The 27,965-nt window shown below is 50.0% G+C and overlaps 2 protein-coding genes across 7 annotated transcripts in view; one reads left to right on the top strand and one right to left on the bottom strand.

The window, feature by feature from the left end:
• Nucleotides 1-493: 493 nt before the first annotated feature.
• Nucleotides 494-13,848, bottom strand: TKFC (triokinase and FMN cyclase). Of its 6 annotated transcripts, none has more exons than XM_019806959.2 (18): nucleotides 13,799-13,848; nucleotides 11,571-11,686; nucleotides 8,809-8,998; nucleotides 7,778-7,888; nucleotides 7,523-7,704; nucleotides 6,159-6,237; nucleotides 5,742-5,831; nucleotides 4,966-5,000; nucleotides 4,802-4,886; nucleotides 4,621-4,710; nucleotides 3,953-4,069; nucleotides 3,534-3,653; nucleotides 3,236-3,373; nucleotides 2,005-2,111; nucleotides 1,797-1,900; nucleotides 1,627-1,660; nucleotides 1,433-1,522; nucleotides 494-1,060 (listed from the first exon to the last, which is right to left on the bottom strand). In XM_019806959.2, the coding sequence occupies exons 2-18, from the start codon at nucleotides 11,571-11,573 to the stop codon at nucleotides 899-901; spliced, it is 1,737 nt and encodes a 578-aa protein (XP_019662518.1). In that variant the 5' UTR covers nucleotides 11,574-11,686; nucleotides 13,799-13,848; the 3' UTR covers nucleotides 494-898. The 6 variants fall into 6 exon arrangements, with proteins under 6 accessions (XP_019662518.1, XP_011231889.1, XP_034501893.1 ...); XM_011233587.3 differs by lacking the exon at nucleotides 13,799-13,848 and adding an exon at nucleotides 12,974-13,058; XM_034646002.1 differs by lacking the exon at nucleotides 13,799-13,848 and adding an exon at nucleotides 12,967-12,989.
• Nucleotides 13,151-27,965, top strand: part of DDB1 (damage specific DNA binding protein 1) — a 30,080-nt gene continuing 15,265 nt past the window's right edge. Inside the window, exons 1-12 of the mRNA XM_002926213.4 lie at nucleotides 13,151-13,363; nucleotides 14,571-14,719; nucleotides 15,927-16,043; nucleotides 16,395-16,616; nucleotides 18,822-18,936; nucleotides 19,866-19,963; nucleotides 20,723-20,881; nucleotides 21,486-21,569; nucleotides 22,156-22,272; nucleotides 22,876-22,978; nucleotides 26,632-26,707; nucleotides 26,804-26,912. Coding sequence (XP_002926259.1) covers nucleotides 13,303-13,363; nucleotides 14,571-14,719; nucleotides 15,927-16,043; nucleotides 16,395-16,616; nucleotides 18,822-18,936; nucleotides 19,866-19,963; nucleotides 20,723-20,881; nucleotides 21,486-21,569; nucleotides 22,156-22,272; nucleotides 22,876-22,978; nucleotides 26,632-26,707; nucleotides 26,804-26,912 — 1,410 coding nt within the window. The 5' untranslated portion in view covers nucleotides 13,151-13,302. The remainder of the gene's footprint in view (nucleotides 13,364-14,570; nucleotides 14,720-15,926; nucleotides 16,044-16,394; nucleotides 16,617-18,821; nucleotides 18,937-19,865; nucleotides 19,964-20,722; nucleotides 20,882-21,485; nucleotides 21,570-22,155; nucleotides 22,273-22,875; nucleotides 22,979-26,631; nucleotides 26,708-26,803; nucleotides 26,913-27,965) is intronic.

Genomic DNA, 27,965 nt, shown 5'->3' with positions numbered 1-27,965 from the left:
TCCTTGTTCGAGTCCATGCCAGTGCCTTTCGCTGCGCCCCTGCACTGAGGATGGACCAGACGTGTGCTGTATGGTCTCTACCGTATACCAGACTCCGCAGCCACTCCCTGCTTGCCCTCATGCCATCTGTGATGGCTCTCGAGAGGCCTGGGGTTTGGCTTGGGTGCGGTTTCTGTTCCACCACTGAGCTTTAGAATGTGGTGGTTTCTTCGGGTGTCCCATATTTTGCCCATTTGATTCCCGAAGAATACGTGAATTGTGTTAGTTTAGTGCTGAGAAAAGCACACCTATCAGGTGTGGTGTGTGTACTGGAAAACAGGAATGGGGCTCCCAGTGGAGCCAACCCAGCGGCGCAGACCCTGCCCTTGGGTCTCAGGTGGTAAGGGGTGGGTCATGATCATTTCAACCAGGGGCTGAGGCTTTAGTGCCTGGGGCTTTAGTGGGCCTCCTGGTTCACACCCCTGGAAAAAGGTCCCTCAGCAGAAGCAGCAGCTCTTGCTTCAATGTGGTTTTTTATTCGCTTGCTTTTTTACACTCGCTCAAGGTCAGAAGGCCTTTCACAAGGAACCTTAAAACCGAATTAGCATGGCCAGTTAAAAGCCACGTTGCCACCCAAGGAAAATGCCTATCGCGGAGCCCCTGAGGTGGCTGGGGGCAGAGTGGGGTGACCCCAGAATTCCACCTTCCTGAAGAGGGAAAGGGCCAGGCCAAAGTTGTACACAACCCACTTGGCCTACGGTGTCTGTAGGAATTCCAGAGGCTGGTAGAGGTTCCCTGCTGAACTCAGGACAGGCCCTGGGGGCAAGAGGTGAGGGAGGGTAACAGCTGGAAGACAGGAGGAAGCGACAGTAGCCACCTCTGCACAGTGGTGAGAGAGGAACCAAGGCCCAGGAGGCGCTCACACAGCCGGGCTCTGCAAGGCCTCCAGGATGGCGCGGAGGACGGCCGCGGCTGCCACTGCCCCGGGGTCCGGCTGATCCAGCCGCGCAGAGCTGATGTAACTGGCTCGTCCGGCTCCAGCTTCCATGTTCTTGGTGGCCTCAGCTGCAGCTTCTGCACTCTGAGTGGGTGGGAGCATGACAGCAGATTGAAGGACAAGCCAGCAGGCCTCCTTTCTCCCATGGACCCTACACCCTCCTGTCCCAGCCCTTCCAGCACCCTAAGTACTGTCACCCGGATGGAGAGGTCACCTCTCACCTACCTCTAGCAAGACAAGAGGCTACTATCTACCGAGGGCTTGCTATGTCCTAGACGCCCTGGGGCTCCATATATCCCAAGCCTTACAGCAACCCTCTGAGACCAGTAATGCTCTCCAGGTTTGCAGGAGGAAACAGGGACAGGAAAAATATTAACTTGCTCAAGGTCACACAGACATAGGAGCCTGGTGACTCCAAGCCTGTCTTCCTGGGTCACTGGGTCCAGCCTCACTCACCTGGACTGCTTTGGTCAAAACTTGGAACAGATTGGCTCCTGGGCTCTTCCAGGCTTGGAGCTCCTGTCTGGCTGCCCATAGGGAATCCAGCTGGACAAGGTGAGGGAGAGGGGAGTAAGGACAGGCCCTGCCACTGAGGGTGGCCTTCAAGGATTCTGTACTCCAAAGAGGGAAGGGCTGGGCTGAATACACACCATAGTCCTGTCCCCTGGAGTAGCCTTCCCGTACCTGGCAGGGAAAGAGGATGAGTAAGACTCCCTGCAGGGACTCCCTTTAGGGAGGGGGGTGGGGCCTCGCTGAGAGCAGGTGACACCGTCCACTGCCCCAGCCCACCCTTGGTCTAAGGCATGGGGCTCTGGCTCACTTCTGCATGGCCTCCAGGCCGGCATCCATGGCAGCAGACCAAGCTGGCAGGTCTGTCTTGGCCTTGAGTGGCTGGGCCGCTGCAGTCAGGAACAGGCCATAGAGCTGGGGAGGACCAGAACGCTGAGCACATGGGGCTGGCCTGGGCCTCAGCCAATCCAGGATCCCTCTGTGTCAGCCCTTTGGTCCCAAGGGCTGCTGGCACTCACCGCCCCAGAGGAGCCTCCCATCTTCTCCAGGAGCAGGAGGGACAATTTGGAGAGTAGCTGGGCAGGGCTGGCAGGGGGTGGACCCTCCTTCAGCCACCCCTGGATGGCTGCAGGCAGAGAAAAAGGAGGAATTCAGTGATCCTCCCTCCCATCTGCTTGTGCCCCAACCAAGCACCCAGGCCTCACTGCAGGTGGAGGCCGAGGCTGAGGGAACCAACCCAGGCGATTCTCAAAGCTCCCTTTCTACGTCCTGGGTGTGGTCTAGGGAGGGGTGGGAAATGGGGACTGACAGGAACCTTGGCCATCACCCAGAAGGTGAGGCCTGCCCCGGACACCCTCAACCTGACCTACCATGCCTCGCTTCCCGGCTTCATTTCTCCTTCTCAGCCCTGCGCACCGCCATCCTCTCTCTTTTACTGATGGTCCCTGTTGACTGTGTGCCTCCCCGACCCGAACATAAGCCACAAGCCACGGGGGCAGGGAGTTTTATCTGCTTTGCTCACTGTTGTATTCAGAGCAAAGAGCAGTGCCAGGCCCGGGGTAGCCCCGATTCTTGACAGAACTATGCAGGATAATTAAGAGCTTTTCATTAGTCTCCGTTAAGCTGAGAAAAATAAGGACAACTGTAGGAGTTTCCCTTGAACCTGAAGTTACTGTTCACTGTAAAACATTACATTGTGAGGCGTCTGGCTGGCTCAGTAGAACATGCAACTCTTGATTTTGGGGTGCATACATACGCACGTACATACCTATGTAAATACATAATTTTTTAAAAAAAGATTACATTTGGGGCACCTGGGCGGTGCAGTCGGTTGGGCATCCGACTCTTGGTTTCAGATCAGGTCACAATCTCAGGGCTGGGGGATGGAGCCCTGTATTGGGCTCCACTCTCAGTGTGGAGTCTGCTTGGGATTCTCTCTCTCCCTCTGCCCGCCACCCCCCCCATTCTCTCTCTCCCTCTCTCAAAACAAATCTTTAAAAAATATATTAAAAAGATTACTTTTTTTTTTTTTTTTCAAACAACCACCCTTCTATGTCTGTAGTGTTAGGAGAACCTTTCTTTAGGAAAAAAGGGGAAAGAGGGGCCGGGTTTGTGAATGATCTCTCTTCACAAAATAAATGTTGGCCTTTCCATGTAAGCACTCCCCATGCTTTTGAAGTTGTTCCAGTTCATGAAATGCCAAAATCTCAGGACCCATGTTCCTGACCCCAGAGGGACCCTGGCACCCACCTCTGGCAGCGCGGCTGTGGGTGGTGCCACAGTCCCCATCGCCGGCAGCACGGTCCAGGGCATTCAGATGCTCCTCCAGGCCCAGGAGGGTGGCGCACACCCGCTCCAGCACGAGCGCCACCCGTTTCGAGGTCAAACCTGGAGACGGGGCACAGTGGGGCAGAGGCCCACCCGGCCTTTTCACAACCCACCTTGACCGGTGTGGGAGGTATGGGTACAAGAGCTCCCGCCTGCCGCGCACCCTTCAGAGCCCAAGCCACAGCCCTGGGTCACCTTCCCCAACAGCGGGGCTTGGTACCTCCCGCAGCGGTGGAATCAGGGGCCTCCAGAGGCTCAGCAGGGGCTGCCCGGCTCCGCTTCCGCCCAGTCACGGAGACCTTTGCCACGTTAGGCCAGGCCGACGCGGTGGTTTCAGCGTCTAGGGGACAGCAGGATGACTTGTAGACACATGTCAGCCGGTCAGGGATCAAGTGGGACCTGGACTCCCCACCTGGTGTCTGGCTCCCACCCTATCAACAAGCAAGTACCAAGTGCCTACTGTCTATAAGGGAAGCATGGAGGGTCCCTGGGGAGGATCCTAATACCAAGTCCTCAAGTGAGAGGCTGGAGAAGCCACGAAGGGTGTCTCTACAGAAGTCATGGTCAGCCCTGATGGGGTCTCTCCAAGTCCCCCATGGTTGTGGCCTGGCTTGGATGACCCCAGCTTCCAGGTCTCACCGATCAGTTTCAGGAGAGGCTCATCCACCAGCAGAAGGGTGAGAGAGATACCAGGCATTTCCAGGGCTGACATGAAGGTGCCCACCAGGGCACGGGCGATCTTCACCCCGCGGCCCTCTGCAATACCAGAGCATAGAAGTCCATGAGGGAAGGAGCGGAGGATGGGCACTTGTCCTCAGAGCATCAGAGAGAGAAACAGGAAGAGGAACACAAGGACTTTGGAAGCTAGGACCCTGAGGTTATTAGTAGGGAGATGGCCAGATCCCCTCTGGCCATCCCTCAAGGATGCCCCGAATTACCACATTCCCTGGAGGTGCCCCCTTTATAGGTAGGTAGGTAATCAGAAGTCTCCTTTTCTGAGTTCTTACTGTGTGCCAGGCCCCATGCTAAGTGTGATACGTTATGTTTAATCTCATGTAATCCCCATGATACCCCTAAAAGGCAGGAACTACTGTTGCCCCCTTTTCACAGACAAGGAAAGAGGCTCAAGGTCCCCAGCTATCAGCGGGCACAGTGATGGTCTGACCTGGGCTCGTCTGCCCACACAGCCCTTGCTCTGGGCCATCATAAGACCCCATCGTGGCTACTTCTCTTTTGTCCAGCTTCAAAGGGCTGCAGGGAAAGGAGCTCCAGGGGTTAGGGCAGTCCCCTTCTGGTGTGAGGCTCACCCAGAGCACGGACAGCAGCATCGGCTATGATGCCCAGTTCCAGGAACGACAAGCCACCGAGGTTGTTGACCATCAACACCACTGAGGAGCCTGTGGGCAGACAGGACACCCACGTGAGACTCTCCAGGCCCTCTGCCCAGAGTAGGAGGAAAGGCTGGGAGACAGTGTGACAGCCTCTCACCCGACTGCACAGGCACACGGGACACGCTGGAGGAAGCTGTCATGTGGTCCAGCATGAGTGTCACAATCTCGTCGGCACTTGCCATCTGCCAGAGCCAGAGCCAGGAGTGAGCTGTGCTGGAAGGCCTCGGTCTAAGACCAGCCTGGGCCAGGGAGTCCACTTACCTTTATCCGGCGCACACCAGCTTCCCCATGGATCCCTGTGGACAGACTCGGTCACTGCTGACCCACTTAGGGCCAGGGGATTCACTCATTGTGTTTTTCTCAAGGATTTACAAAGTGCTCAGCACTAGCTAGGCGCTGTGGATGTGAGCAGTGTAGGGGACAATGCACAGAATGATGAAAAATACACAGTCTCCACTCTCTGGGAGCTTATGGCTGAGTGGTAGAGACAGCCAGAGCCTTAACTACTTAACTTTTAACTAGTTAAGTAGCTTCAACTAGAGGCAATCACAGCGAGGCCACATGAGGCCTCTGCCCATCACTTTGGAAGCATGGGGGGAGGAAGAAGGGAGCTGGGTAGCCTCTGAACCGCCTTTGAAAGAAGGGCTGCATTTTGGCAGGGGCACAGGGACCCAGAAAGGGCGTGAGCAAAGGCAAGGAGGTAGGTGGGGCATACAGCCCATGGCCAGAGCCATGGGTATGGACGGCAAAGCAGGTTAAGAGACCAGACAGGCTGGGCCAGAAGAGCCTCAAGTGCCCACTTAAAAATACTAACACTGGGACGTCTGGCTGGCTCAGCAGAAGAGCATGTGACTCTTGATCTCAGGGTTGTGAGTTTGAGCCCCACATTGGGTGTAAAGATTACTTAAATACAGAAACTTAAAAAAAAAAGCCTAAAAAAAACCTACTAAGGCCACTTTGGCACCAGCTCCAAGGGCATAAGATGTGGGCAAAAGCCAGGGCGCAGGCAGGCCCAGGATGGGGGGCCCCAAACTTACCCAGGCCCAGCTCTACCTCATCCGGCGAGAGCTCAAAGGTGGGTTTGGAGCCAGGGACGCTGCAGGAGGACAAGCTCACTCCCAGGGTCCCTACGGCAAGTGACATGTGGAAAGGGTGACTATTTTGTTCTTGGCGTCAGGTGTCAGGCAGCAGCCATGCCTCGGGGGCCCTGCCCAGTGCACCCTCTTCACTGAACCAGGCTGCCACACTGTCACCTCAGTGGTGAAGGAGAAACCCAGCCTGGGGACCCAAGGCTGCCAGCCCCTAGGAACTCCCCCAGGGAGACCTTCCCTCAGGCCCTGGGGAATCACCTGGAAAGTCCTCCCATGCAGCCCCAGGGAACCTGCACCTACTCAGTCCCAAGGCCAGCCTTGACCTCCTGCCTTCCCCTTCGAAATCCCTGGGCCGGCACTCACCCATGGCCTTGGCGACCGCGCTCACCCGTTCTGTGATTTCCTCCAGCCCCACACCTGCCTCCGCCAGGGCACCTGCCACCTGCACCCACACAGATAAGAGGAAGGAGTCAGCGTACGGCTTGAGGGGAGGAGAGAGGCCAAGGCTGAGTTTCTAGCTGGGAAGAAGGCATCTCAGGACTGCCACATCAGCCCGGCCCACCACATTTAGGGCAGAACAATGCACTCTCTGCATTCATAGGGCAGTTGCCTGGAATCTTCAAGAACCCCAATCTGTGGGAGACAGAAGGGACTTCACAAATGGAGAAATGGGCTCCAAAAAGGGAGGTGACTTGTCCAATGTCACACAGCTAGTCGGTGGCCAGTTTCCTGATTACTAGCCTAGAACTGGTTCTCCATGGCATATACACTGTGGCTGTCTCTGTCTACTCACGCACCCGGCCAACCACCCACCCACTTTTTGCCAAGCATTTAGTGTGTGCTAAGAAGGAAAAGAGGTGACTGAGTGACAGTCCCTACCTTGGAGGAATCGGAATCTAGGCTGGGGTCGGGCAAACACACACAAACTGAACACTAAGTGTGAGGTCCATCACAACAGGATGTCATGGGAGCACCGAGGAGGGAAGTCTCCCCACAGGAGGGACATGGAGGTGGGCCCTTACAGGACTGTAGGAGGTAGCCAGGCCCAAGTGGGGCTGGACAGGGAAAGGATTTTCACAGCCTTAGATGAAGCATCAGTAAAGCCCTGGAAGGGAGCCGTAGCCCAGGCATGCAGTGCATTGGTGTTAATGGAGCCTAAGAGGGATGAACTTAGAAAGTGGGGGAGGAGGGGCAAGAGTGTGGTGGGTGCCTGACCAAGGAGTCTAGATTGACTCTTGGAACCCTAGAGCGCTTTCAGCAGGCAAACCACCTGGTCAGATATGCATTTTTGAAAGGCACCTCTGGGGCAGCGTGGGGAACATACTGGAGGGGTAGGCAGGAAGGAGGCGGGGAGCCCTGTGAGAAGCAGCGGCAGCTGGCTGAGCATGAGTACATGGGCGCTGAACCAAGGCTGGGACAGGAAGGGTAGGGCTCGGAGAGGCACGTGCATTGTAGGGGCAGTTCGGGAGCTGGATCCTGAGGACAAGGCAACTGGCTGCATGTGGGGGAAGTAGAGGGAAAGGTCTGGGAAAATGCTTAGATTCTAGGCTTAGAGAGTTGAGGGCATGGTGGGCCTTCCTGGATCAGGGAGCACTGGGGAAGGAGTAGCTTCCGGGGTGGGGGTGGGGGTGCTGGCTGGAAAGGTCCAGGTCCCGGGTGCTGCCTGGAAAGAGAAGGCTGGGGGTGAGGGGCACCGGCCAGCCAGTGTCCCGGGTAGGAAATCTCACCTTGTGTATGAGCACTGTGCCACAGAGCCCCCGCCTGCCTGCCTTCTTCAAGACGGTGAAAGCACTGTCGTCCCCAATGACCACCATCTCCACGGGGATGCCCTCCGCCTGGGCCTGCTCCCGGGCCAGGCCGAAGTTGAGCCGATCCCCAGTGTAGTTCTTCACGATGAGGAGGGTCCCCACTGCGGGAGCAGCCAGCAGGGCCCCATCAGCGCTTGCCCTCCCCACAGCAGCCCCTCCTGCCTGCCAGCTTACCTGTGCCCACCTGGGCCACTGCCCTGATGGCTGCCAGGATGCTGCCCACTGCCGGGGAGGTGAACACGGCTCCCGCGATGACCCCCGTCAGCATCCCCTTCCCTATGAAACCTGGAGACGGAGCAGATGCTGGCTGGGGACCCGTGCCTGCAGTCCATCGGCCTTCCCACGCTGCTGGGCTTCAGTTTGGTGAACGCTGCTCTGTGCTTGGTGCTGAAACAGCACCGGGGTCACCCTCCACAGACCTTTCCTTGGGAGCGGTCTCCTTGGAGAGGCCTTCCCTGCCCTCCCAGCGGAGGCAGTCATCACCCCGTCCCCAGTGACTCCCTGTTCCTTTTCCCTGCTCTCTCGTCTTTGCTACTTCACTTAACACACTCTGGAACACTCTCTTTCACTTACGTGTTTACCTGGTTACAGTCCCCCCGGAGAACAGAAGCTCTGTGAGGGCAGGCACCTTGTCTTTCTGGTTCACTGTTATATCTCTCGTGCCCCAAACAGTGCCAGGTGACGACAGGTGTTCATGAAGGGTGCTTGTGGATAGATGGATTTGCCGAGGGAGACGGGAAAGGTATAGAGGATATAAGGCCTGATCCCCTCCCCCCCAGGAGTTCTCGAGGACAGTTCACGTGCCTGGCACTGAGCAGGAAACAATCCAGGGCTGTCCGTGATGTATGTGAAAATGCAGGGTGGGAATTCAGAAGTGGGATACTACTCTAGGTTAGAAAAGTCAGGAAGGCTTCACGGAGGAGCGGGAGGACTCAGGGGGCCCTGGAAAGCCAGGATTCACAAAATCACTGACTCTCAGAGCTGGAAGGGCCTGAGAGATCCTTTGGCCTAACCTTGTGTTTTTAAAGACGTAGAGACTGAGGCCCAGAGAAAGGCCATGACTGGCCCCAGATCACAGCCTGAGAGATTGTGACAGCGGGAACCAGGACCCGACCTGAGTTCTCTCCTAAACCTCCTGGCAGCTTGCAGGATCTCCCAGGAGCCCCCATCCACTGTGCTTCCCACCTCTGTGCCAGACTACTCACCGGCATGGGCAGGCTCATGGCCAGAGCCCCCACCCGACAGCAGCGCCACCCGGCCCTTGAGGCTGTCTAGGTCGGAACGGAGGGCCACACGGTGGCCCTGCAGGAGCTGCAGGCTGGGGTTGCAGGCCACCAGACCAGCCAGGGCATCGTCGGCACAGCCTGCCACCGTGTTCAGCAGCTTCTTGGAGGTCTGCAAGAGAGGAGGCGGGAGGAAGTCCCCGGTGTGGTTGGCGGGGACGCTCCCATCCTGCCCAGCCACACTGCTATGGTGGAGAGCCCTTAGCCATAAGGACTCCAGGGAAGTTTCTGTGAGTTCTCTTAATTTGGGACTGTTGATTGAGGGCAAAATTTATGAAATGTTTTGGACTATGGCTTACATTTATCTGGACAAATGGCTTCAATATAGATAAAAAAAGGGAACCAGAGTCCTGAGTCTAGAAAAATTTAATAAAATTAGGACCCAACAGCCTTCTTCTGTCAAAGGAGGAGAAGGCCCCAGGCTGAGGCTCCTGTCCCAGGAGAAGGCGGCAGACAGGTCCCACACTCTTTTGCTATTCCAACTGGGCCTCTGGTGCTGGACAAACATTTCCTGAGCCTCAAGGTGTGCCTGGCGCTAGTCCAGACAGAATGCCGCTCCTGCCCTTGACGGACACACAAAGCAATCATCTCCACGTGCTGGGGGAAGGGCTACACAAGAGGAATGCACTTGTATCGTCTCCTCAGTGGACCCTGGGAATCTTTGTGAAGGAGAAGTAGGAGTTAGCGAAGTAAAAGGCGTGAAGGGCCCGGGGACAGGGACAAAGGACGAGGATAGTCCAGGCAGAGGGAGAGTACACACCAGGGTCTGGGTGTGTGAAATCGTACAGTGGCTGGGCCAGGAAGCAAGTTAGGATGACTTGAGCAACCAGTGACCACCAGGAAGAGGTGGGCAGGTCCTCATAAGCGGAAGGTGGAACCCGGCCACAGGGAACCTCTGGTGGGGTCTCGGGCAGCTGGCCTGAGGGTAGAGCTGAGCTGACACGGGGTGCGGGCATTAGGAGACAGCGTGGGGGCTAGAGTAGCAAAGGCTTTGGGTTCTGCGGTCACAGTCATGAGCTCTTGGGCTCAAATTCCCTGTCTGCCTCTCACCAGCTGTGAGAACTTAGGGAAGACACCTTGTTGTTCTGACCTTTGTCTTCCTCAGTGAATCGGGGACTTAATAAACTAGAGTTTATTCCTATTGTAGAGTAAGAACTGAATAAAAGGCAGTCACTCCCTTTCTCAAACAGGCTCTGAAGAGCTGGTGCTAGCTGAACGAGGTTTGCAGACCAGGTGGCATTTTCTGCCTCTGTCACAAAGAGGGGACCAGTAGGACCCAATAAGACCCAGAGGGCAGGCTCCCAGCGCCGCCTGGTGGCCCAGGGCAGCTGCAGCTGAGTCAGATCCTGTCAAGGTGCATTTCCCAGAGGCTCCTACCCCAAACCTGCAGGCACCTGGTTCCCTGGAGCAAATTCTGGCCTTCCCTGGGCCTGGCAGGAGCTCTCTAAGGAGAGCAGCTGAGGTCAGCAGGAAGCGAGCAGAATAATAACTCTGTTATCATTGGCTCTGTTCCCAAGTAGTGACTGAGAGCCAGGCCCAGGGTCTAAGTGCTTTTTGAGCATGTTTCACGCAATATTCCCAATAACCCTATGGAGGAAAGATTAGCCTGGAGAGGAAACTGAGGCATAGTTCAATGACTTTGCCCAGGGTCACACAGCAAGCAAGTGTCCGGGTCAGTCTGGATCCAAAGATGGTTCCATTATAGCCTTATCATGCTGCTTTCCCCAGGAGGCTGAGCCTGGCAGAGGGCTTGCCCTAGTAAGGGCATGGGCTTGTGGCTCTCAGAGCCCTCCAGGGACTGGAATATGCAAAGAAATTGTGAGTTGGTCTCAACTTCAAGCCTGGCCTCCAGCGCCACCACCCTCCAAGAATGTATCCCCCACTCCCACCCCACCCCCGCCATCCTGACAGTCAGTCCTGCCTGGGATTTGCAACCACTTCTGAACCAGAGCCAGAGGAGGGCTCGGGAACCAGTGCCAACCCTGGCTCCCAGTGGCCTGAGAGGATAGAAAAGGAAAGGAAGTTGATTAGGCACTGAGTGAGGCCCCCAGGATTCTTGTCTGATTAACACCTCACAGACACTCGGACGTTGGGCCTTTACCTGCCTCACATTGCAGATGAGAGGGAAAACAGCTCAGAGAGATCAAGTCTCTTGTACGAAGGTCTCTGGTTGGTGATAGGCTGAAATTTGAACCCAAGTCTGTCCAAAGCCTGCTTTGGTTCAGATCAAGCTCTAGAGTGGGCCTGCAGTGATGCCCCCAGGGGCATGCTGAGCCTCCCACAGTGCAGATCCCACCTCTGGGACCAGCCCACACTTGTCCCAGGCTCAGGAACAGGCATCAGAACCCTCGTGGCTCCTTCTGTGACTGGTACAGTGTCTATTACAGAGTAGGTAACTAATAATGTTCTAATCTAAATGTATGACCGAGATCAGGGCCAGATGGGCCCTGCAGGGACTCAGGGACTGCAGCCCCGGGCCCGGCTGGGACCAGCTGGGAAATGGAGAGAAGCAATGATCCGGCCCTGAGAGGAAGGATGACCCTCTCTCTTAACCTCTCTGAACCTCAGGAGGCAGCAGCATGTCTTCGTCAGGGTGTAAGGAACTCTAGCACTCCTAGGGCTGGCACCCCCATTGCTCCGAGACCACGGTATCCTTCCTCTGCCCTGGCTCTTATGGGACTCACCATGGTGAGGAGGCTCTGAAGCACGCTGAGTTCACACCTTCACACTGACGCGTTGGAGGACGGGCAGTTCTGTGGCTGCTACGGGGGTCTCAGCACAGTGAAGGTGGCAGCAGCACCTGCAGAAGAGGGGAACAGTATGAGCTGCTGGAGGCACTGGCAGCCTACTGGCACAATCACGCTTCCAGAGCCCTGGTAATGAGGGAGCTGCCCCAGACTTTGATCCAAGTCCAAACTCTAGTACATGCACTGGGGATGGAGAAGAGCATGGGGCTGACCAAGGTTCACACCTGCACTTGGCTGCCAGAAGACAGATTGATCCATGTTGGGCACAGGGCTGACTTTATGCCCAGGAACAGCACCCCACCTCATCATGAAGGGGCAGGTACCCACAGAGTAACTTCGTCTCTTACGTGGGCATCACGTGCAGGAAATTAGTTTACGAACATCTTCACACACTTGGTCTTGGCACCATACCAGGAAGGAGGCAGCTGAGTCTGTGATCCCATTTTACTTCTGGGAACCAGACTCAGAGAGCTCTAGTGCCTTGTCCAAGGTCACACTGGTAAGAGCCAAAACTTAAACCCACACCCAGTCTTTCTACAAAGCCTGTGTTCTTTCTACTGGTAAATTCAGTGCCTCCAAAGTCAGGCAGAGTCCTTGGTGTGGGAAACCACACAGGTAAACTACAATGACATTTTAGCTCCCCGCAGTTCAGCCTTGTTCAGAGGTCTCTTAGGGTCATCCAAGGACTTATTCTGTGACCAATTCCCTTAAACCTCAGCTTCCCCATCTGTAAAATGGGGATTGCCTTCTCGGTGGCGTTCTGAAGGTACTCCAAGCCACGTGGTTTTCCCTTACTCCTTGCAAGGCCTCTCTGGTGTGGAGTGGCCTGGAAACTGCGGGGCTGACTTGCTTTCTTGGGCCATTAAGGGTCTCACCCAGCAACTTCTGGTTTTGTGTTTGAGGTCATAATTTGTACAGCAACAGGGGCACGAATAATGCTGGGCAAGTGGCCCAGTGGGCCTTTCAGAGTCTGAAAAATGAAACATAGTTTAAAGGGGAGAGGAGGTGAGGCGGGGTGAACAACTATTACAGGGCCAGGTGAGAGTACTGGCTGAGTTTGGATGAACTGGGGGTGCTAAGGAGAGGGAGGTCCGGACCTCGGTTCTAGTCTGGGAGGCGCACAAATTGCTGTCACCCCCTGCCCCCTCTAGACCTGTGCAGTACTTCCGGTTCCAAAAGGGAGAACAACCCTGAGAGCTCCCGGGGCAATGGAAGGGGGAAGAGGACAGGGTCTGTGTTTGGCGAAGGGCGCGAACTAGGGCTGAGGGCGGCGGGTCGGCTCCGAAAGCGGAGGGGGTGTCCGCCCACCTCCCCCACCCGTTCACACCCGCACCAGCCACCTCTGTAGCCTCTGCCGCTTCACAACAACCCCCGACGGCGCGCCCTCATCCGGGTACTCCGGGCTCAGGCGGTAAGAGACGGGGCGGGGCCTCTGGGGGGCGGGGCCCCCTTTGGTTGGCCGCCTAGGGCGCCGTGAGTCCTCCAAGAGGCCAGGTGAGGCCGTCCCGTGATGCCCCGCGTCCCGGCCGCTCTGGCCTGCAACGTGTCTGTGGGGCGGAGGCAGCGGCAGTGGAGTTCGCTGCGCGCGGGTGGGGGCGCCTGTCTCTTCGCCTGTGTCCATTTCTCTATCGTTGCGCTCGAGTGCCGACGGGCCGTCCCAGACCTCGACATGTCGTACAACTACGTGGTAACGGCTCAGAAGCCCACCGCCGTGAACGGCTGCGTGACCGGTGAGGCTGCCGGGGCAGGAGACCCCGCGAGGGAGGGAGCTGGGGGAAACCGAGGCCTAGGGAGGCCCGCGGCTCCTGGGGCGGCCGGGCGGGACCGAGTCCCGGGAATGGAAGGTACCGGCGGCCGACGGAGCTCCCCCCAGCCTACGACTTTAAAGAAGCAGTCTTCAGCACGCGCCTTTTGGGGAGCAGAAGCTGCGCTCGAGGGTCCCCTTTCGTCCTGGGAGGTCACTTGGCCTCGGGGACAGGGACGGGTCCACTGGGACAGAGAGCAAAATGTGAATTGATTGTGCGGTGGTGCTTGGGCCCCGAGATTGGCCTCGTGCGGTTAGGGGAAGGGGCCATGGTGGTGGCGACTTGGAGGGTCAGAATTTTCTTGTGGGAGAGCCTGGGACGTGCAGGAGGTGGAGGGATATGAGGAATGTACGCACTCACCCAAAGGAGAGGAGTTCTCTTTGCCCTGCCCGGGGCTGTTGTTTACTCGAGGGAGCTGCTGGAGAAGAGGGTTTGGATGGCCCAGCCCAGCCCAGCGCTGGGTTTGCCTTGTTGACTATGCAAGGATTACAAAGGGCACAGATGTCCAGAACCCAGGAATAATCATCTTGATCCACGTTCTCAGCAGAACATGAAGACCTCAAATTTGTATGTTTATGTAAATCCTAATCATGATTCCAAAACAAAAACTCTGTTGTTTGTGAAGTGGGAAGCTCTGAAGGCTTGTGAACCGGGGTATTGGTAGACTGCGGGGAAGGCAAGAGATGTGGACAAAGCAATGTTTTCATATAAAGCTTTGAGAATTTGCGTTCGTTCTGCTCTGTTTGGTAAAGAGTTTGTGAAAATTTAGAGAAGGACTGAATGGAGATGTACACTTTTTCCAGCATCCCTTAATGAGATAAGTCTGCCACTGCAGTAGGAAAAGTCAAATTTGAGGGCACAGAGCCATCTGAAAGGTTTTCACAGTCATTGTCAGTTGAAGGACATGGTGCTCTTAGGCCCAGTCCAGCTTTCTTAGTCTGATTAAGGAAGTAGCTTTTTTGAATGTATGAAGTGAGACTTTTTGAGGTGCTGGATTTGGCAAGAAGGAAGTGAATGGAGGGAGCCAGAGAAATGCGTGAAGTAAATGAGAATTCTGGAGGTATTTAAGTAGAAGTGAGGATTATTTAGATCCTGCTCTGGCTTCAAAAGTTAGAGGATCTGTTCCTTTCAGGACACTTTACTTCAGCTGAAGACTTGAACCTGTTGATTGCCAAAAACACGAGATTAGAGATCTATGTGGTCACTGCTGAGGGGCTTCGGCCCGTCAAAGAGGTGGGCATGTATGGGAAGATTGCGGTCATGGAGCTTTTCAGGCCCAAGGTAAGTGCTCTGGGTTGGGCCCAGCAATGAGAACTTAGATGGTTTTACATTGTTTTACACCTTTGCTTGGGGTGGGTGGAATGAGGTTTAGGAGAGAAAGTCTCTTTCTTTTGAGTGGTGGGTTTCAAATTTATTTTTATTTTTTTAAAGATTTTATTTATTTATTTGACAGAGTGAGAGACAGCCAGTGAGAGAGGGAACACAAGCATGGGGAGTGGGAGAGGAAGAAGCAGGCTTCCAGCAGAGGAGCCTGATGTGGGGCTCGATCCCAGAACGCTGGGATCACGCCCTGAGTCGAAGGCAGACGCTTAATGACTGCGCCACCCAGGCGCCCCACTCAATTGATATTCTTGAACAAACTTCCTAGAGGCAGAAGAGAGTCACTAGGGAAAAATTGATCGAGTTGACTTCTTTAGAAGGGGAAATTAAAGTAGATTGAAATGTGGGTCACCATACTGATTCAGAGAGTAGGCTGTAGATTAGGGCAGTTCTGGCTTTATTCCTTATTAATTTTAACTTTGGGTATCACCTAACTTTTCAGAGCCTTATTTGCCTGTCTGCAAAATGGGGATAACAGTATAACATCTCTGGGTTATTACGAAGATGAAATGTTTAATAACACAGGAGCTATTACATAGCAAACATTTGCTGTTAACAGTTTTCATAGTAATATCATTATTATAATTCAGATGTTTTCATCCATATTGCTTCATTACATTCTAATTGAATCTGACAAGAAAGCAGTGGATTCAAAATTTTAATTGTAACCTTTGAACAAAATATTCACTGTTTTGGGGTCTCTGTTAAGAAGTAGGTAAGACTTTGTAGGTCCATTTTAGTTTCCATTGTTATTCATGTTTTTTTCTTCAAATAGTTGGAGAGGATTAGAGGAGGCATTACATTCATCTTTCAGAATTTGAATGGAATGAGTGAGATTAGCTTGAGATGGAAATAGACAAGACATTATTGTAGGGAGGGCAAAGAGCCGCATAGTCATCAAAGTGCAGACTAGATGTTTACCAGCTTCAGTTCTGGCCTTTTGCACAAACCCTCAGGGTGTGTTACCTACTCGCTATGGATTTTTCTCTTCAGGGAGAAAAGAAAGTTCTTAAAGAATTTAGCATGCTTAAAGAAAGATGCTTAGAGGCTAGATAGGTATTCTTGTTTCAAAAAGAACTTCTATTGATGTTATTACCTTGGTTTCCAGGGGGAGAGCAAGGACCTGCTATTTATCCTGACAGCTAAATACAATGCCTGCATCCTGGAATATAAGCAGAGTGGCGAGAGCATTGATATCATAACGCGAGCCCATGGCAATGTCCAGGTGAGGTGGCTGCTTCAGGCTGATGAGAGTTTTTTGGATAGAGCTGTCATGACGTGATAAAGAAAATTGAACTGCTGGGGGGCAGCTCTCTCTGTGATCAGAGAAACAGGGAGAAAACACTAAGGGTTTAAGCTTTTATAGGAAAGGAAGAGTCCAAGGGATAGGGTACTAATTCATTAAGAATCAGCGTTTTGCAAGAAGGTACACACTGACATTTGGGCTCCCTGGCGTGTCAGTTGGATGTCACTAGTTTTATTACCATCCCTAAAATCATCTTGGGGAAGAGGTGCCTGGTGACCTCTGTTCCTCTGAGTGTTGAGATTCTTCCCTAACCCCAGTTTTACTTCTCAGGACCGGATTGGCCGCCCCTCAGAGACTGGCATTATTGGCATCATCGACCCTGAGTGCAGGATGATTGGCCTGCGACTCTATGATGGCCTTTTCAAGGTTATTCCACTAGACCGGGACAATAAAGAGCTCAAGGCCTTTAACATCCGCCTCGAGGAGCTGCATGTCATCGATGTCAAGTTCCTATATGGTTGCCAAGCACCTACCATCTGCTTTGTCTACCAGGTACTGAAGCCAGAGGAGAGAGGGAAAAGCTATGTGGTTTCACATTGTGGGAGTTGATTTTCACTAATTGGACTGTCTGGATCTGGTAGCGTAGGCAGAGAGTTTAATGTATTTGTCCTGAGATGCTTTGTATGGCATAATTAATATGGGTCAGATTTCGGTTGCAGTAGTACTTAATGAGGCAGGAAGCTCTCTGGCGCTGGTAGCAGGTTTTAATCCTGAGATTACATTCTTGTGGACCTTGGAGATTTTATAGGGTGACCCAGTTTATACTTTGTCTGAGTCTCTTAACGGCATGCTAGGGGATTATTAAAATTTAGCTTAGAGAAATGATCTAGAAATTGCCCTTATAAGCAAAGAAAAAACGTCTTGGTGATGTTTACTTACTTATGTCTTCTAAGAAGGGGTTTGCGTTTTGTCCAGCACTCACTCTCTGGTGACTTGTTGGCTGTTGACTTCTATTTTAGTCTATGCCTAAAACTTCAGCAGAGCTGATCCTGGGCAGCTGTTCTCTGAGCCAGATTTGTTAAGTGGGGGTGGGGTGGCAGAGCATCAGACTAACTTGCTGTATCTTGGTTAAATCTCAGCCTTTTAACAAGGAGCCATACAGCATGAGGTCATTTCACTTGTGTATAGTTGAATAAGTGGTGGAAGGAAATATAGTCTGGGTCCAAGTGCTATGTGTGGGCACATTTGATATCTGTGTTAAGTATTGGAAACACTAATGTATTTTTGTGTGTTTCTTATTGTCACCCTAAGTGCTAGAGTTCAGAGGCTGGTTGGAATGAAGTTCAATTGTATAAGGTTGAAAGTACTTCAGGGGATTTTGTTTGATCTTGCTTACTGTGCTTTACTGAAGTAAAAACTTAGAATTTCTTTCCCTTCTTCAGTTTTGTAAATACCAGGTCATTAAAACACTGATGTTGGTTATTTAAGGCTGACTCTGTCTGTTCCTAACCTCAGGGCTGCCAGTTGTGAACGATCTTCATTCGTGTGTGTGTGTGTGTGTGTGTGTGTCTGTCTGTCTGTCTGTCTGTCTGTCTCAGGGGCCCAAGTCAGACCCCCAGCTTGAACTTCTTGTGAAGTTCAGTCTTACCCCTGGTCATTGATGGGAAAATCTTTCATCAACTAAAAATGACTATCTCCTGTTTTGTGCCCAAAATTCAAATATTGTTGTGAATATTTAGGGACTTACGATGTGAAAGGTAGTCATTCTAAGTGTGTCAGGAGCTATTAACAGTGATTAAGCTGTGGCCCCTGCCCCCAAACAGTGTTGAATTCTTTCCATAACTTCTTTGACTTTCATCTGGTCTTTGTTGAGGCCGTCTCCCACTGGCTGATTGTATCCTCCCCGTCCCTGCTCTTTTAGTCTCTCAGGGGTGACTTTGACAGCCTCATGACTGATTCGAGGCATGATTCAGAAGAAGGAGGGGAAGATGGCAGATGCTTAACTGACTGAGCCACCCAGGTGCCCCAAACAAAAAAATTTTTAAGTAATCTCTAGACCCAACATGGGGCTCAAACTCATGACCCCGAGATCAAGAGTTGCTTGCCAGGCACCCCCTCAAACAAAAAAAAAATTTTTTTTTTAAAGATTTTATTTATTTATTTGATAGACAGACAGCCAGCAAGAGAGGGAACACAAACAGGGGGAGTGGGAGAGGAAGAAGCAGGCTCCCAGCAGAGCAGGGAGCCTGATGCGGGGCTGGATCCTAGGGCTCCGGGATCACGCTCTGAGCCGAAGGCAGACACTTAACGACTGAGCCACCCAGGCGCCCCTCAAACATATTTTTTAAATCTCTTAGGTGTATATTTGGCTTCTCAATGTATGGTTGTTTTTGGCTTTTTTAAAAACTATTTCATAAGTTCCTTGAGGCCACAGAAAATATATATATAAGTACCAGCAAATGTACCTGTGTATGTTGTATCTCTTATGGTGATTAGTATGGCATGTCAGATTGACTTTCCTAATTCTTAAGCCTTTCTTGATTGGTTGCATTGTTAGAAACAGTAGGCCTGAGTCTCAGTCTACCCAGTCACAGGCTTAGTTGGTGGCTGTCAACGTACTCATGGGTCAGGATAGTAAGGCCAACGTGACAGGATGGTCAGATGCTGGGTGGTTGTGGCCTGTCCCTTTCAGGACTTCTTTCCAGTCCAAGCTTCACCTGTCCTAAGGGCTAACCACTCCCACCTTTACCCACCTAGGACCCTCAGGGGCGGCACGTGAAAACCTATGAGGTGTCTCTCCGAGAGAAGGAGTTCAATAAGGGCCCTTGGAAACAGGAAAATGTAGAAGCTGAAGCTTCCATGGTGATTGCAGGTTGGTTGGGGTTTTGGATTTGTCCCCCGACCCCAGGGCTGGGCCCGTTCCTTACTCGTTCCTGCCTCCCCTCTGCTCCTTCAGTTCAGCGCTCAGGTGCTATTACGCACACTCATTACTCAGCAGCCCTGAGGTCTCCTGTTTCTGAATGTGCTTTTCTTTGCTTTTCCCATTTCTGTCTTTGGGATTATCTCTTTTTTTACTCCTTCCAAAAAGTACAGCTTTCCTTTATTTGGGGGTGGAGGGGTTAACTACGAACCACTGAGATTGATTTGCCAAGTGGCATGCAGAAATTATTCTCATTTAACTGTTGGGCATAACATTTAAAAACTGCGAGGGACCTATAGAGTTTATCTAATCTGACTGTTTCACAGATGAGGAAGCCTGGCTTGAGGGGTTTGCCCGTGCCTGTGCCGCACTGACAAAGCCTTGGCCGGACTCCAGGCCTCTTTGCTCCTTCTCCTGGATCCTCCCCACGACATTGTGTTGAGTGTCTCATCTAGGAGAGAAATTTTAAAACTCCCAAGTGAGAATTGGCTTTTCTAAATGGTGGCCCTGATAATGGGGGAAATTAAGCTAAGGAACAAGGAAAAAAAAAAGCTTTGAGTTAGAAAGGACCAAAGCTTAGGAGAGAAAAGGGGAGGAACGCAGGTGGAAGAACACAAGAGAAGACTCCCCACCCTTAGGAACTCAGAAACACCAGAAGAGTGACAATAAAAATATCACCAGGGTTAGATAATGCCAGCTTGAAATTTCTCAGACAGCAGTCTCAGTTAAAGGCGATCATGTTCCCTGGACTCTGATGTCTTTTTAAAAAAGAATGATTATCTTAAGGTTTGCCTCAGAGATGGCTGGATCGGTGCCCTTGCTGCTGCAGGCTTGGCAGGTCCAACGTGCTGAGCATTCTAACGCTGCGCTCTCTCCTGCAGTCCCAGAGCCCTTCGGAGGGGCCATCATCATTGGACAGGAATCAATCACTTATCACAATGGTGACAAATACCTGGCAATTGCCCCTCCTATTATCAAGGTGAGCAGCGGTCTTTTACTTTTCCCTCCGTTTTTTGCCCTCGTTCTTACCCTGCTGCTGTCTTTCTCCCTGTTTGTCATAGGGACAGACATTTACAGATGTCTGTCATCCTGTTTACTGTGTACATAAGATATTGTGTTGGTTATTGGGAATGCAAAGACCGGCCTGGTTTTGCTTACTGAGAGCTTGCTTGATAACTAAGAAAGAAGCAGTAATCAAAGTAGGTTTACCCTTTCCATCGACTGGGGCAACTTTAAGAAGGGAAGGATTTTCCATTTTATTGAATGTTTTCAGAGCTCAGGTCATGTGAAGGTAACATAGCAATCAGTTGTATAGACTTAAAAACTAGTCCTAAAAGTTTCAAACCTTAATGTCTCAAGTCGTAAGAATTAATACAAAATTAAGTTAAAAGGTAAATAACAAAATCTATGGTAGCATTAGCAGTGGGAGGTAATTAGTAATAAGAGAAATAACCAAACTTGTGGTAGTATTCATAGTCCAGCGAATACTTAGAGCTGCTTCCTATTTTCTATATGTTTCCATGTTCCAGTGTAAATAACCATTTAAGGTATATTGAGTTCCTCAGAAAATTGTCTTCAGAATAAGTGTCCCCGTGTTCACTCACACATGTAGCTTTAGCTAAGTGGATTCCTTGCTCCTGAAATGGCTACGTTTGCTAAAGGGAGTGGTTCGCAAAGGTTTGCTCTTTGATTATGGGAGACCCTTAATCTCTAATGACCATGTCTTCCCTCTTGGCAGCAAAGCACGATTGTCTGTCACAATCGTGTGGACCCCAATGGCTCCCGCTATCTGCTGGGAGACATGGAAGGACGGCTCTTCATGCTGCTTTTGGAGAAGGAGGAACAGATGGACGGCACCGTCACCCTCAAAGATCTCCGTGTGGAGCTCCTTGGAGAGGTAGGGCTTGTCCCTGCTCTGCCGCGTTCTCCTAGGGGTATAGCGAGTGTGGGAATGTGGCTCAGTGTGAGCAGTGTGAGATTTGTAGTACTTAGCACCCAGCCACGAATGGTCAGTCCTGCTGTGGAAGTTGGTTTTTGAGTAAGTGAGATGTCGGAGAATCTCACAGACAGCTGGGCACTACCTCAAGCATAAAAAGGAAGAGGAAAAGGATGCCATTCAGAATTAAAGATTAGTTTAATGCTGATACTCAATTCCAGGAAGAGATTCCCTAAAAAGTTTAAGAATTATGCAGTGAATTTTAGAGGTTTCTAATTATTTTGAGGAGATCGGAGCCATTGGGATTAAAATGATTTGGAGCAGACACCTGCAAGAGAAAGTGTAGTTTTTTCTGACTGTAAGGATGTGATAAAGGGAGTCACAAGCTTCAGAGATTTAGGAACATTTGCTTAGTGTAACCTGGGGATTTGAAATGGAGAATTGTTTCAGGACTCATGGCCGCAGCTGTTCATTTTCTTAGCAGATGTCAAGGAGGTGGTAGGACATGTCAGTCTCCCCTGGGGTGTTTGTTCTGATGTCTCTCATGCCATTGACTGTCTTCTAGACCTCTATTGCTGAATGCTTGACATACCTCGATAACGGTGTTGTGTTCGTTGGGTCTCGCCTTGGGGACTCTCAGCTTGTGAAGGTGAGAAGACACTTTCTTCTTTCTGGGTGCTTCTTTGCCACCTTTACTGCTTCTTCATCAGGGTTCTTCTGTGTTTGGAGCCTCACAGAATTTCTTCAGTTCATCCATGTCCGTACTATGCAGCTTTCTCCTTGGCTGAGTTCACATCCTACCCTCACCAGCTCTTTGTGTTAAAGGTTCATTCTGTAGATGTGCCAGCAAGGTGCCGGGCACAGTGGATACAATTATGAACAAGACCCGGCTGCTACCTTCAAATATGTCATAGTCTAATGTGCTGGACCCCCTCTAGAAGACAAAAACTTTGGACCTTCTCTGCAGAAAAATGCATGCAAGCATTTTGCATTAATTCCCAAACCGTTGCTTTGCAATCCATCCGCAGGACTCACAGATTAGAAATTCCTGACTGATGAGTGGGTCGCCTGTAGGCCATCCATGTTCCTTAGTCAGCAGTCCCCTTCTAGAAGCATGCAGTGAAGCACAAGAAGGGCAGATCTAATAGGACTGAGAGATTCTTTTGGACGATAACCATCTTGTTAGGGTGGATCTCTTAGGAGCATTCCAGGACTGACTGTTTTTTTCTTCTTAGCTCAATGTTGACAGCAATGAACAAGGCTCCTATGTAGTGGCCATGGAAACCTTTACCAATTTAGGACCCATTGTGGACATGTGTGTGGTGGACCTGGAGAGGCAGGGGCAGGGACAGGTAAGGGGGTCATCCCAGAAACAGATAGTTGATATACCCTCCCACTCAAACTGTGTCCTCCTAGACTTGCCTGTTTGGAGTGAGGAGTGCCCACTGAAGATAACTTTTAAGAGCTTCACTCACTAATCCCAATGATGCAAGGACAACTACCATTTGCTGAGTATATCTTTTGGTCTGTGATACAGATCTGCATCATCTGTGATCACATGAGCACCCTAATTAGATAGGAATTCTCGACCATTTCAGAAGTGAGGAGGCTTGGGACTGGGAAGGATCAAGTAACTTGTCCAAGGTCACAAAACCTCCAAGTCACAGGTGTGTCTGACTCCAGATCCTGTGCTCTTTCTAGTAAACTAGGTTCTAAGGATGGAAGCCAGCTTGCTAGGAGCAGTGGTAGTTACCTTTGGATCTTGGACTAGAACATCCTGTCTGCTTGGTAAACTTGGGGGCTTGGAAATCAGCCCCTGTTAAGTCTGCTCCCTCAAACCTACCTCCACTGAAAGGGTCCTTGGGATTACATATAGCTTGTTTATTTTCTGGGCATCAGTATGATGGCCCCAGGCTCTGGAGGGAGTTACTTAGAAACCTTTTCTCTGCTTGCAGCTGGTTACTTGCTCTGGGGCTTTTAAGGAAGGTTCCTTGCGGATCATCCGGAACGGAATTGGAATCCATGAGCATGCCAGCATTGACTTACCAGGCATTAAAGGTAACCTTTTGGTAGACGTAGGATGCAAATCTTATTTGAGTGACCTTGGCCTTTGGCCTCATTATGTGTTGTGAAGGCACGTGGGTGGGAGCTAGAGGAAAGCAGGTCAGATGAAGAGTAAAAAAAAAAAAAAAAAAAAAAAAAAAAGTCATAATGACAAATAAGTGGTAGGAGCTTAAACATATGTAAAAGTACCAAAGTAAACTTGAAAATATATATTATTGATATAATTGGATAATGGAGTAGAGAAATGGAAAGGAAAAGTTTGTAAGTTAAATTTAACGTTTTTATAAAGGAATTGATAGAATTCCTGAAAAAAGAGGAGACTGAGAATATCATACAAAGGTATAAGTGTAAAGGTAGTAACTTTTAGAACAAAAATACAAAGCTAAATTCCAGGAGAACTATAGTAATCAAAAAGATCAAAGAAAGAGTACACAGTGAAAGGCTTTTATGGGGCGCCTGGCTGGCTCAGTTGTTAAGCGGCTGCCTTTGGCTCAGGGCGTGATCCCAGCGTTCTGGGATAGAGCCTCGCATCAGGCTCCTCCGCTATGAGCCTGCTTCTTCCTCTCCCACTCCCCCTGCTTGTGTCCCCTCTCTCGCTGGCTGTCTCTCTCTCTGTCAAATGAATAAAAATTAAAAAAAAAAAAAAAGGCCCTTATGATATTATGAGTTGTAGACGTGACTCAGAATGATAGGACATGTGCACAAGGGTCTGATATATCTGGCATGTCATGTCAGTAAATGTGAATGGGCTAAACTCACCTGTTCCAAGAAAAAGATGATCCGATTGAATCATAAAGCGAAACATAGGTATAAATAGAAGGCACATCAGAAATAAAAGGTTATTTAGACTCTCAGGAGATGAGAGAGGATGGGAGCAGATAAATAGAGATTTATGAATTAGAAAGAAAGAGATTCTGGGGGCGCCTGGGTGGCACAGCGGTTAAGCGTCTGCCTTTGGCTCAGGGCGTGATCCCAGCATTCTGGGATCGAGCCCCACATCAGGCTCTTCTGCTATGAGCCTGCTTCTTCCTCTCCCACTCCCCCTGCTTGTGTTCCCTCTCTCGCTGGCTGTCTCTATCTCTGTCGAATAAATAAAATCTTTAAAAAAAGAAAGAAAGAAAGAGATTCTGAAAGTTTAAAGTCCAGGAGAATAGACTGAAAACTAGACAATGAGAGTTCATTAAGGCAGTAGGATATAAAATTAATGTACTGAAATCAGTAGCGTTCATGTGAAAACAGAGTCCATTTGAAGGATAGTGGAGGGAAGGAGCTAATTTACGATAGTAATAAAAAGGCAAAACATCAAAGAATAAATTTTTTTAAGAAGATTTTTATTTGTGAGAGCGTGTGCACAAAAGCAGGGGGAGTGTTAGGCAGAGGGAGAAGCAGGGGAGCCCGATGCAGGGCTTGATCCCAGGATCATGACCTGAGCCGAAGGTAGACGATTAACCTCGTGACCACCCAGGTGCCCCCTTTGACTTATTTATTTTTGTGATAATGTACTTCAATAAAAATGTCGAGATTTTTTTCTTGACCTAGATAGGCCAGAGTCCAAATGGAAAAAGGAAGAAGCAAGAAAAGCCAGGAAGACTTAAAAAGGAGCAGTGAGACAGGACTAGCCTTACCAGATATTAAAATGTACCGTTAAACTGTAGCAAATAAAAGTGTGGTTTTGGTGCACTGATAGGCAGAGTTCCTTGAGCAGACTCAGAAATCCAGAAATTAAAAAAAAAAAATGTCCTGGGTGCCTGGGTGGCTCAGTTGGTTAAGCATCTGCCTTCGGCTTGGGTCATGATCCTGGGATCGAGTCCCGCGTTGGGAGAATCTCTGCGAGGAGCCTGCTTCTCTCTCTCTCTTCCTATGCCTCTACCCCTGCTCCTGCTTACTCGTGCGCGTGCTCGCTCACTCTCTCTCTCAAAAACAAAAAGTCCAGAAATAGACACAGTTACATGTAGCAATTTAGTGTATGATGGTGGTGGTATCTCAGTTCAGTGAGATAAAGATGACTGTTTTAAATAAATGGTCTTTAATAAATGGTGTTCCCAGTTATCAACAGGGAAAGACAAGTTTGGATCCATACTGTACATACTGTACTTTGTGTACCTTGCTAGAACCCAAATGGATCAGACTTAATGTAAAAAGAAAGTCATACAAAAGTTAAAAGAAAAAGTTGTCGAAATTCCTTTCTGACTTTAGAGTGGGGAAGGCCTTTTAAACTTTGACTCGTGCAGAAGCGAAGGGAAAGATTGGTTAATGCAACAACATGAAACACTTCTGCATGGCAAAAGCAAAACACTGTAAGCTAAGTCCTAAGAAATGCCATCCAGATAAAAACGTTTGTAGTTCATCTTACAAAGGCCTCATCTACCTAATTTATCGAAACATTTCTACAAAGAAAGTTACCAAAATTCTTGCCCCCAAATTGGCAAAAGACATGTGGGGGGACAGGTAACAGGCCTCACTTGTACTAAGGGAGATGCAAATCAAAACCGTCTAGTGATACCATTCTTTACCAGGTGACCAGAATCCAAAAGTTTAACAACCCAGTGTTGGTGAGGCTGAGAGGAAATAAGCGTGCTCGTTGTAACATCTGCGAAAACTTCACCTGCATTAATTTAGTGATTTATGGACAAGGCTAATTCTAAGCATCTACCCCCAGACCTTCATACAGACAGAGTGATGTAAACACAAGATCATTTGTTGTGGCACTGTATGCAAAATACTGGAAAAGTGTCTGTCCCTCAGTCGTGACTTAAAACTGGTACATCTATGTCATTAAATGCTGTGTAGCTTTTGAAAACAAGGTACTGTTCCATTGTGATAAGGGCTTTAATATAAATGGAAAAGCATAGTGCAGAACAGTGTATGATAGGCTGTTTGATGTGTGTGTGTGTAACTTTCTTTTAAGTTTTATTTTTTTTTTTATTTTTTTATTTTTTTAAGATTTTATTTATTTATTTGACAGAGATAGAGACAGCCAGTGAGAGAGGGAACACAAGCAGGGGGAGTGGGAGAGGAAGAAGCAGGCTCATAGCAGAGGAGCCTGATGTGGGGCTCGATCCCACAACGCCGGGATCACGCCCTGAGCCGAAGGCAGACGCTCAACCGCTGTGCCACCCAGGCGCCCCTAAGTTTTATTTTTGAATAACCTGTACACTCAACGTGGGGTTTGAACCCCTAACCCTGAGATCAAGAGTTGCACACTCCACCGACTGATCCAGCCAGGTGCCCCTACATTAGTATTTGTTTATAAAACAGTGACTACCGAATTCCTTAAATTAAAAAAAAAAAATTTTTTTTTTAAATGAATGAGACTATTGATTTATTTGGGGGATAGGTTTCAGGGAGAGGTATAGGAGTGAAACTTCTGTGTACACATTTTAAAGATAAAATTTGATTTTGAGTCATAGAAATATATCATCCTATCCAAATTCAAAGGAAAGACTTTAAAATATTAGGCTCAAAACAGTTTTAAAAATAACTTCTTCAGGGTCTTAAAGTCGGGAAAGAACAGAGTGGCTATTTCAGCTTCAGGACGGACTCCACAAAGTTCCTGCTCCTCCTGGAGGCTTGCCTGCCTTTCCTTAGACGTGGGGAGCCGCGTGTTGGGCTGCGCTCTGCATCTTTATCCTTGATCTTTGTTCCAGGTCTGTGGCCGCTGCGGTCTGACCCTAACCGGGAGACTGATGACACACTCGTGCTCTCTTTTGTGGGCCAGACAAGGTAAGGGTGAGTCTGGCGCCTGCTTGGGGTGCTCTTGTGAAGGTTACAGGCTGGGGGAGCCGGTCTGGCTGACCCAGGCCTTCCCCTCCCCCGCAGAGTTCTCATGTTAAATGGAGAAGAGGTGGAAGAAACCGAACTGATGGGTTTCGTGGATGATCAGCAGACCTTCTTCTGTGGCAACGTGGCTCATCAGCAACTCATCCAGGTAATAACTCAGAAAGGGGCAAGCCCTGTTGCCTTGAACTTGATTTCGAGTGCAGTGTAGAGCACTGCAGGATTTTGCAGCAGTCCATTTTTATGGTTCTAAGAGTAACAAATCCTAGAAAAAAATTAAAATGACCCGATAACCCACCACTCAGAGAAAACAACTTAACAGCTCCTAACTTTGGAGTTACTCCTTTCAGCTTTATTTTTCTTCTGTAAATATATGTAGTATTCCTTCAAATTCTCTTTTACAGACTGGGATCATAGTATTTTTATGGTTCGGATATCATTCGCACTAATTATGCCCTATTTTGTGAGACACGTGTTTTCACTTGTTGTACTAATACATACCTATTTAGTTCTAGTGCTCCTATACATATATGACTGTTGGTAGCACTTTCCACATTAATTATTAGAACCAGAGCTCTTAGTCTGTTCTGGTTTTTTAAAATCTATATGCGTTATGGGGTCAGACATCCCTTTGGCTCTTGTTAGCCACTAGAATCTGATTTCTTTTTTCTTTTTTTTTTTTTTTAAACATTTTATTTATTTATTTGACAGAGAGAGACAGCCAGCGAGAGAGGGAACACAAGCAGGGGGAGTGGGAGAGGAAGAAGCAGGCTTCCAGTGGAGGAGCCTGATGTGGGGCTCGATCCCAGAACACTGGCATTACGCCCTGAACCAAAGGCAGACTGCTTAATGACTGTGCCGCCCAGGCGCCCCTAGAGTCTGATTTCTGAGCACCTGCCCATCCCCTGGTTGTTTCTAGTTCAGAGTGACCCTTCGCAGTCTTTGCTTTTTGCACATCCTCTTCAACCTTTGGAACTTCTCTTAACTGTGGCTGGAGTCAGTGTTTGCCAGTGTCGGGTGTGGCACTTGTGTGCCTGAGGATTAATGAATCCTCTCCATCTTTTTATCCACTTGGGTCTTCCTTTTAGCCAACAGGCAATTGTGGATTTGGTAAAAGCCAGAGGGAAGGTTCTGTTGGTTTGTGGACCAAGTGTGGGAGGTGCCCACATACTGATTCATTGCTTTGTCTGTTTTTTCTAACTGG

The sequence above is a fragment of the Ailuropoda melanoleuca genome, chromosome 16 (assembly GCF_002007445.2).
Source record: "Ailuropoda melanoleuca isolate Jingjing chromosome 16, ASM200744v2, whole genome shotgun sequence".
Lineage (NCBI taxonomy): Eukaryota > Metazoa > Chordata > Mammalia > Carnivora > Ursidae > Ailuropoda > Ailuropoda melanoleuca.
This window is presented reverse-complemented; position numbering and strand designations above follow the sequence as displayed.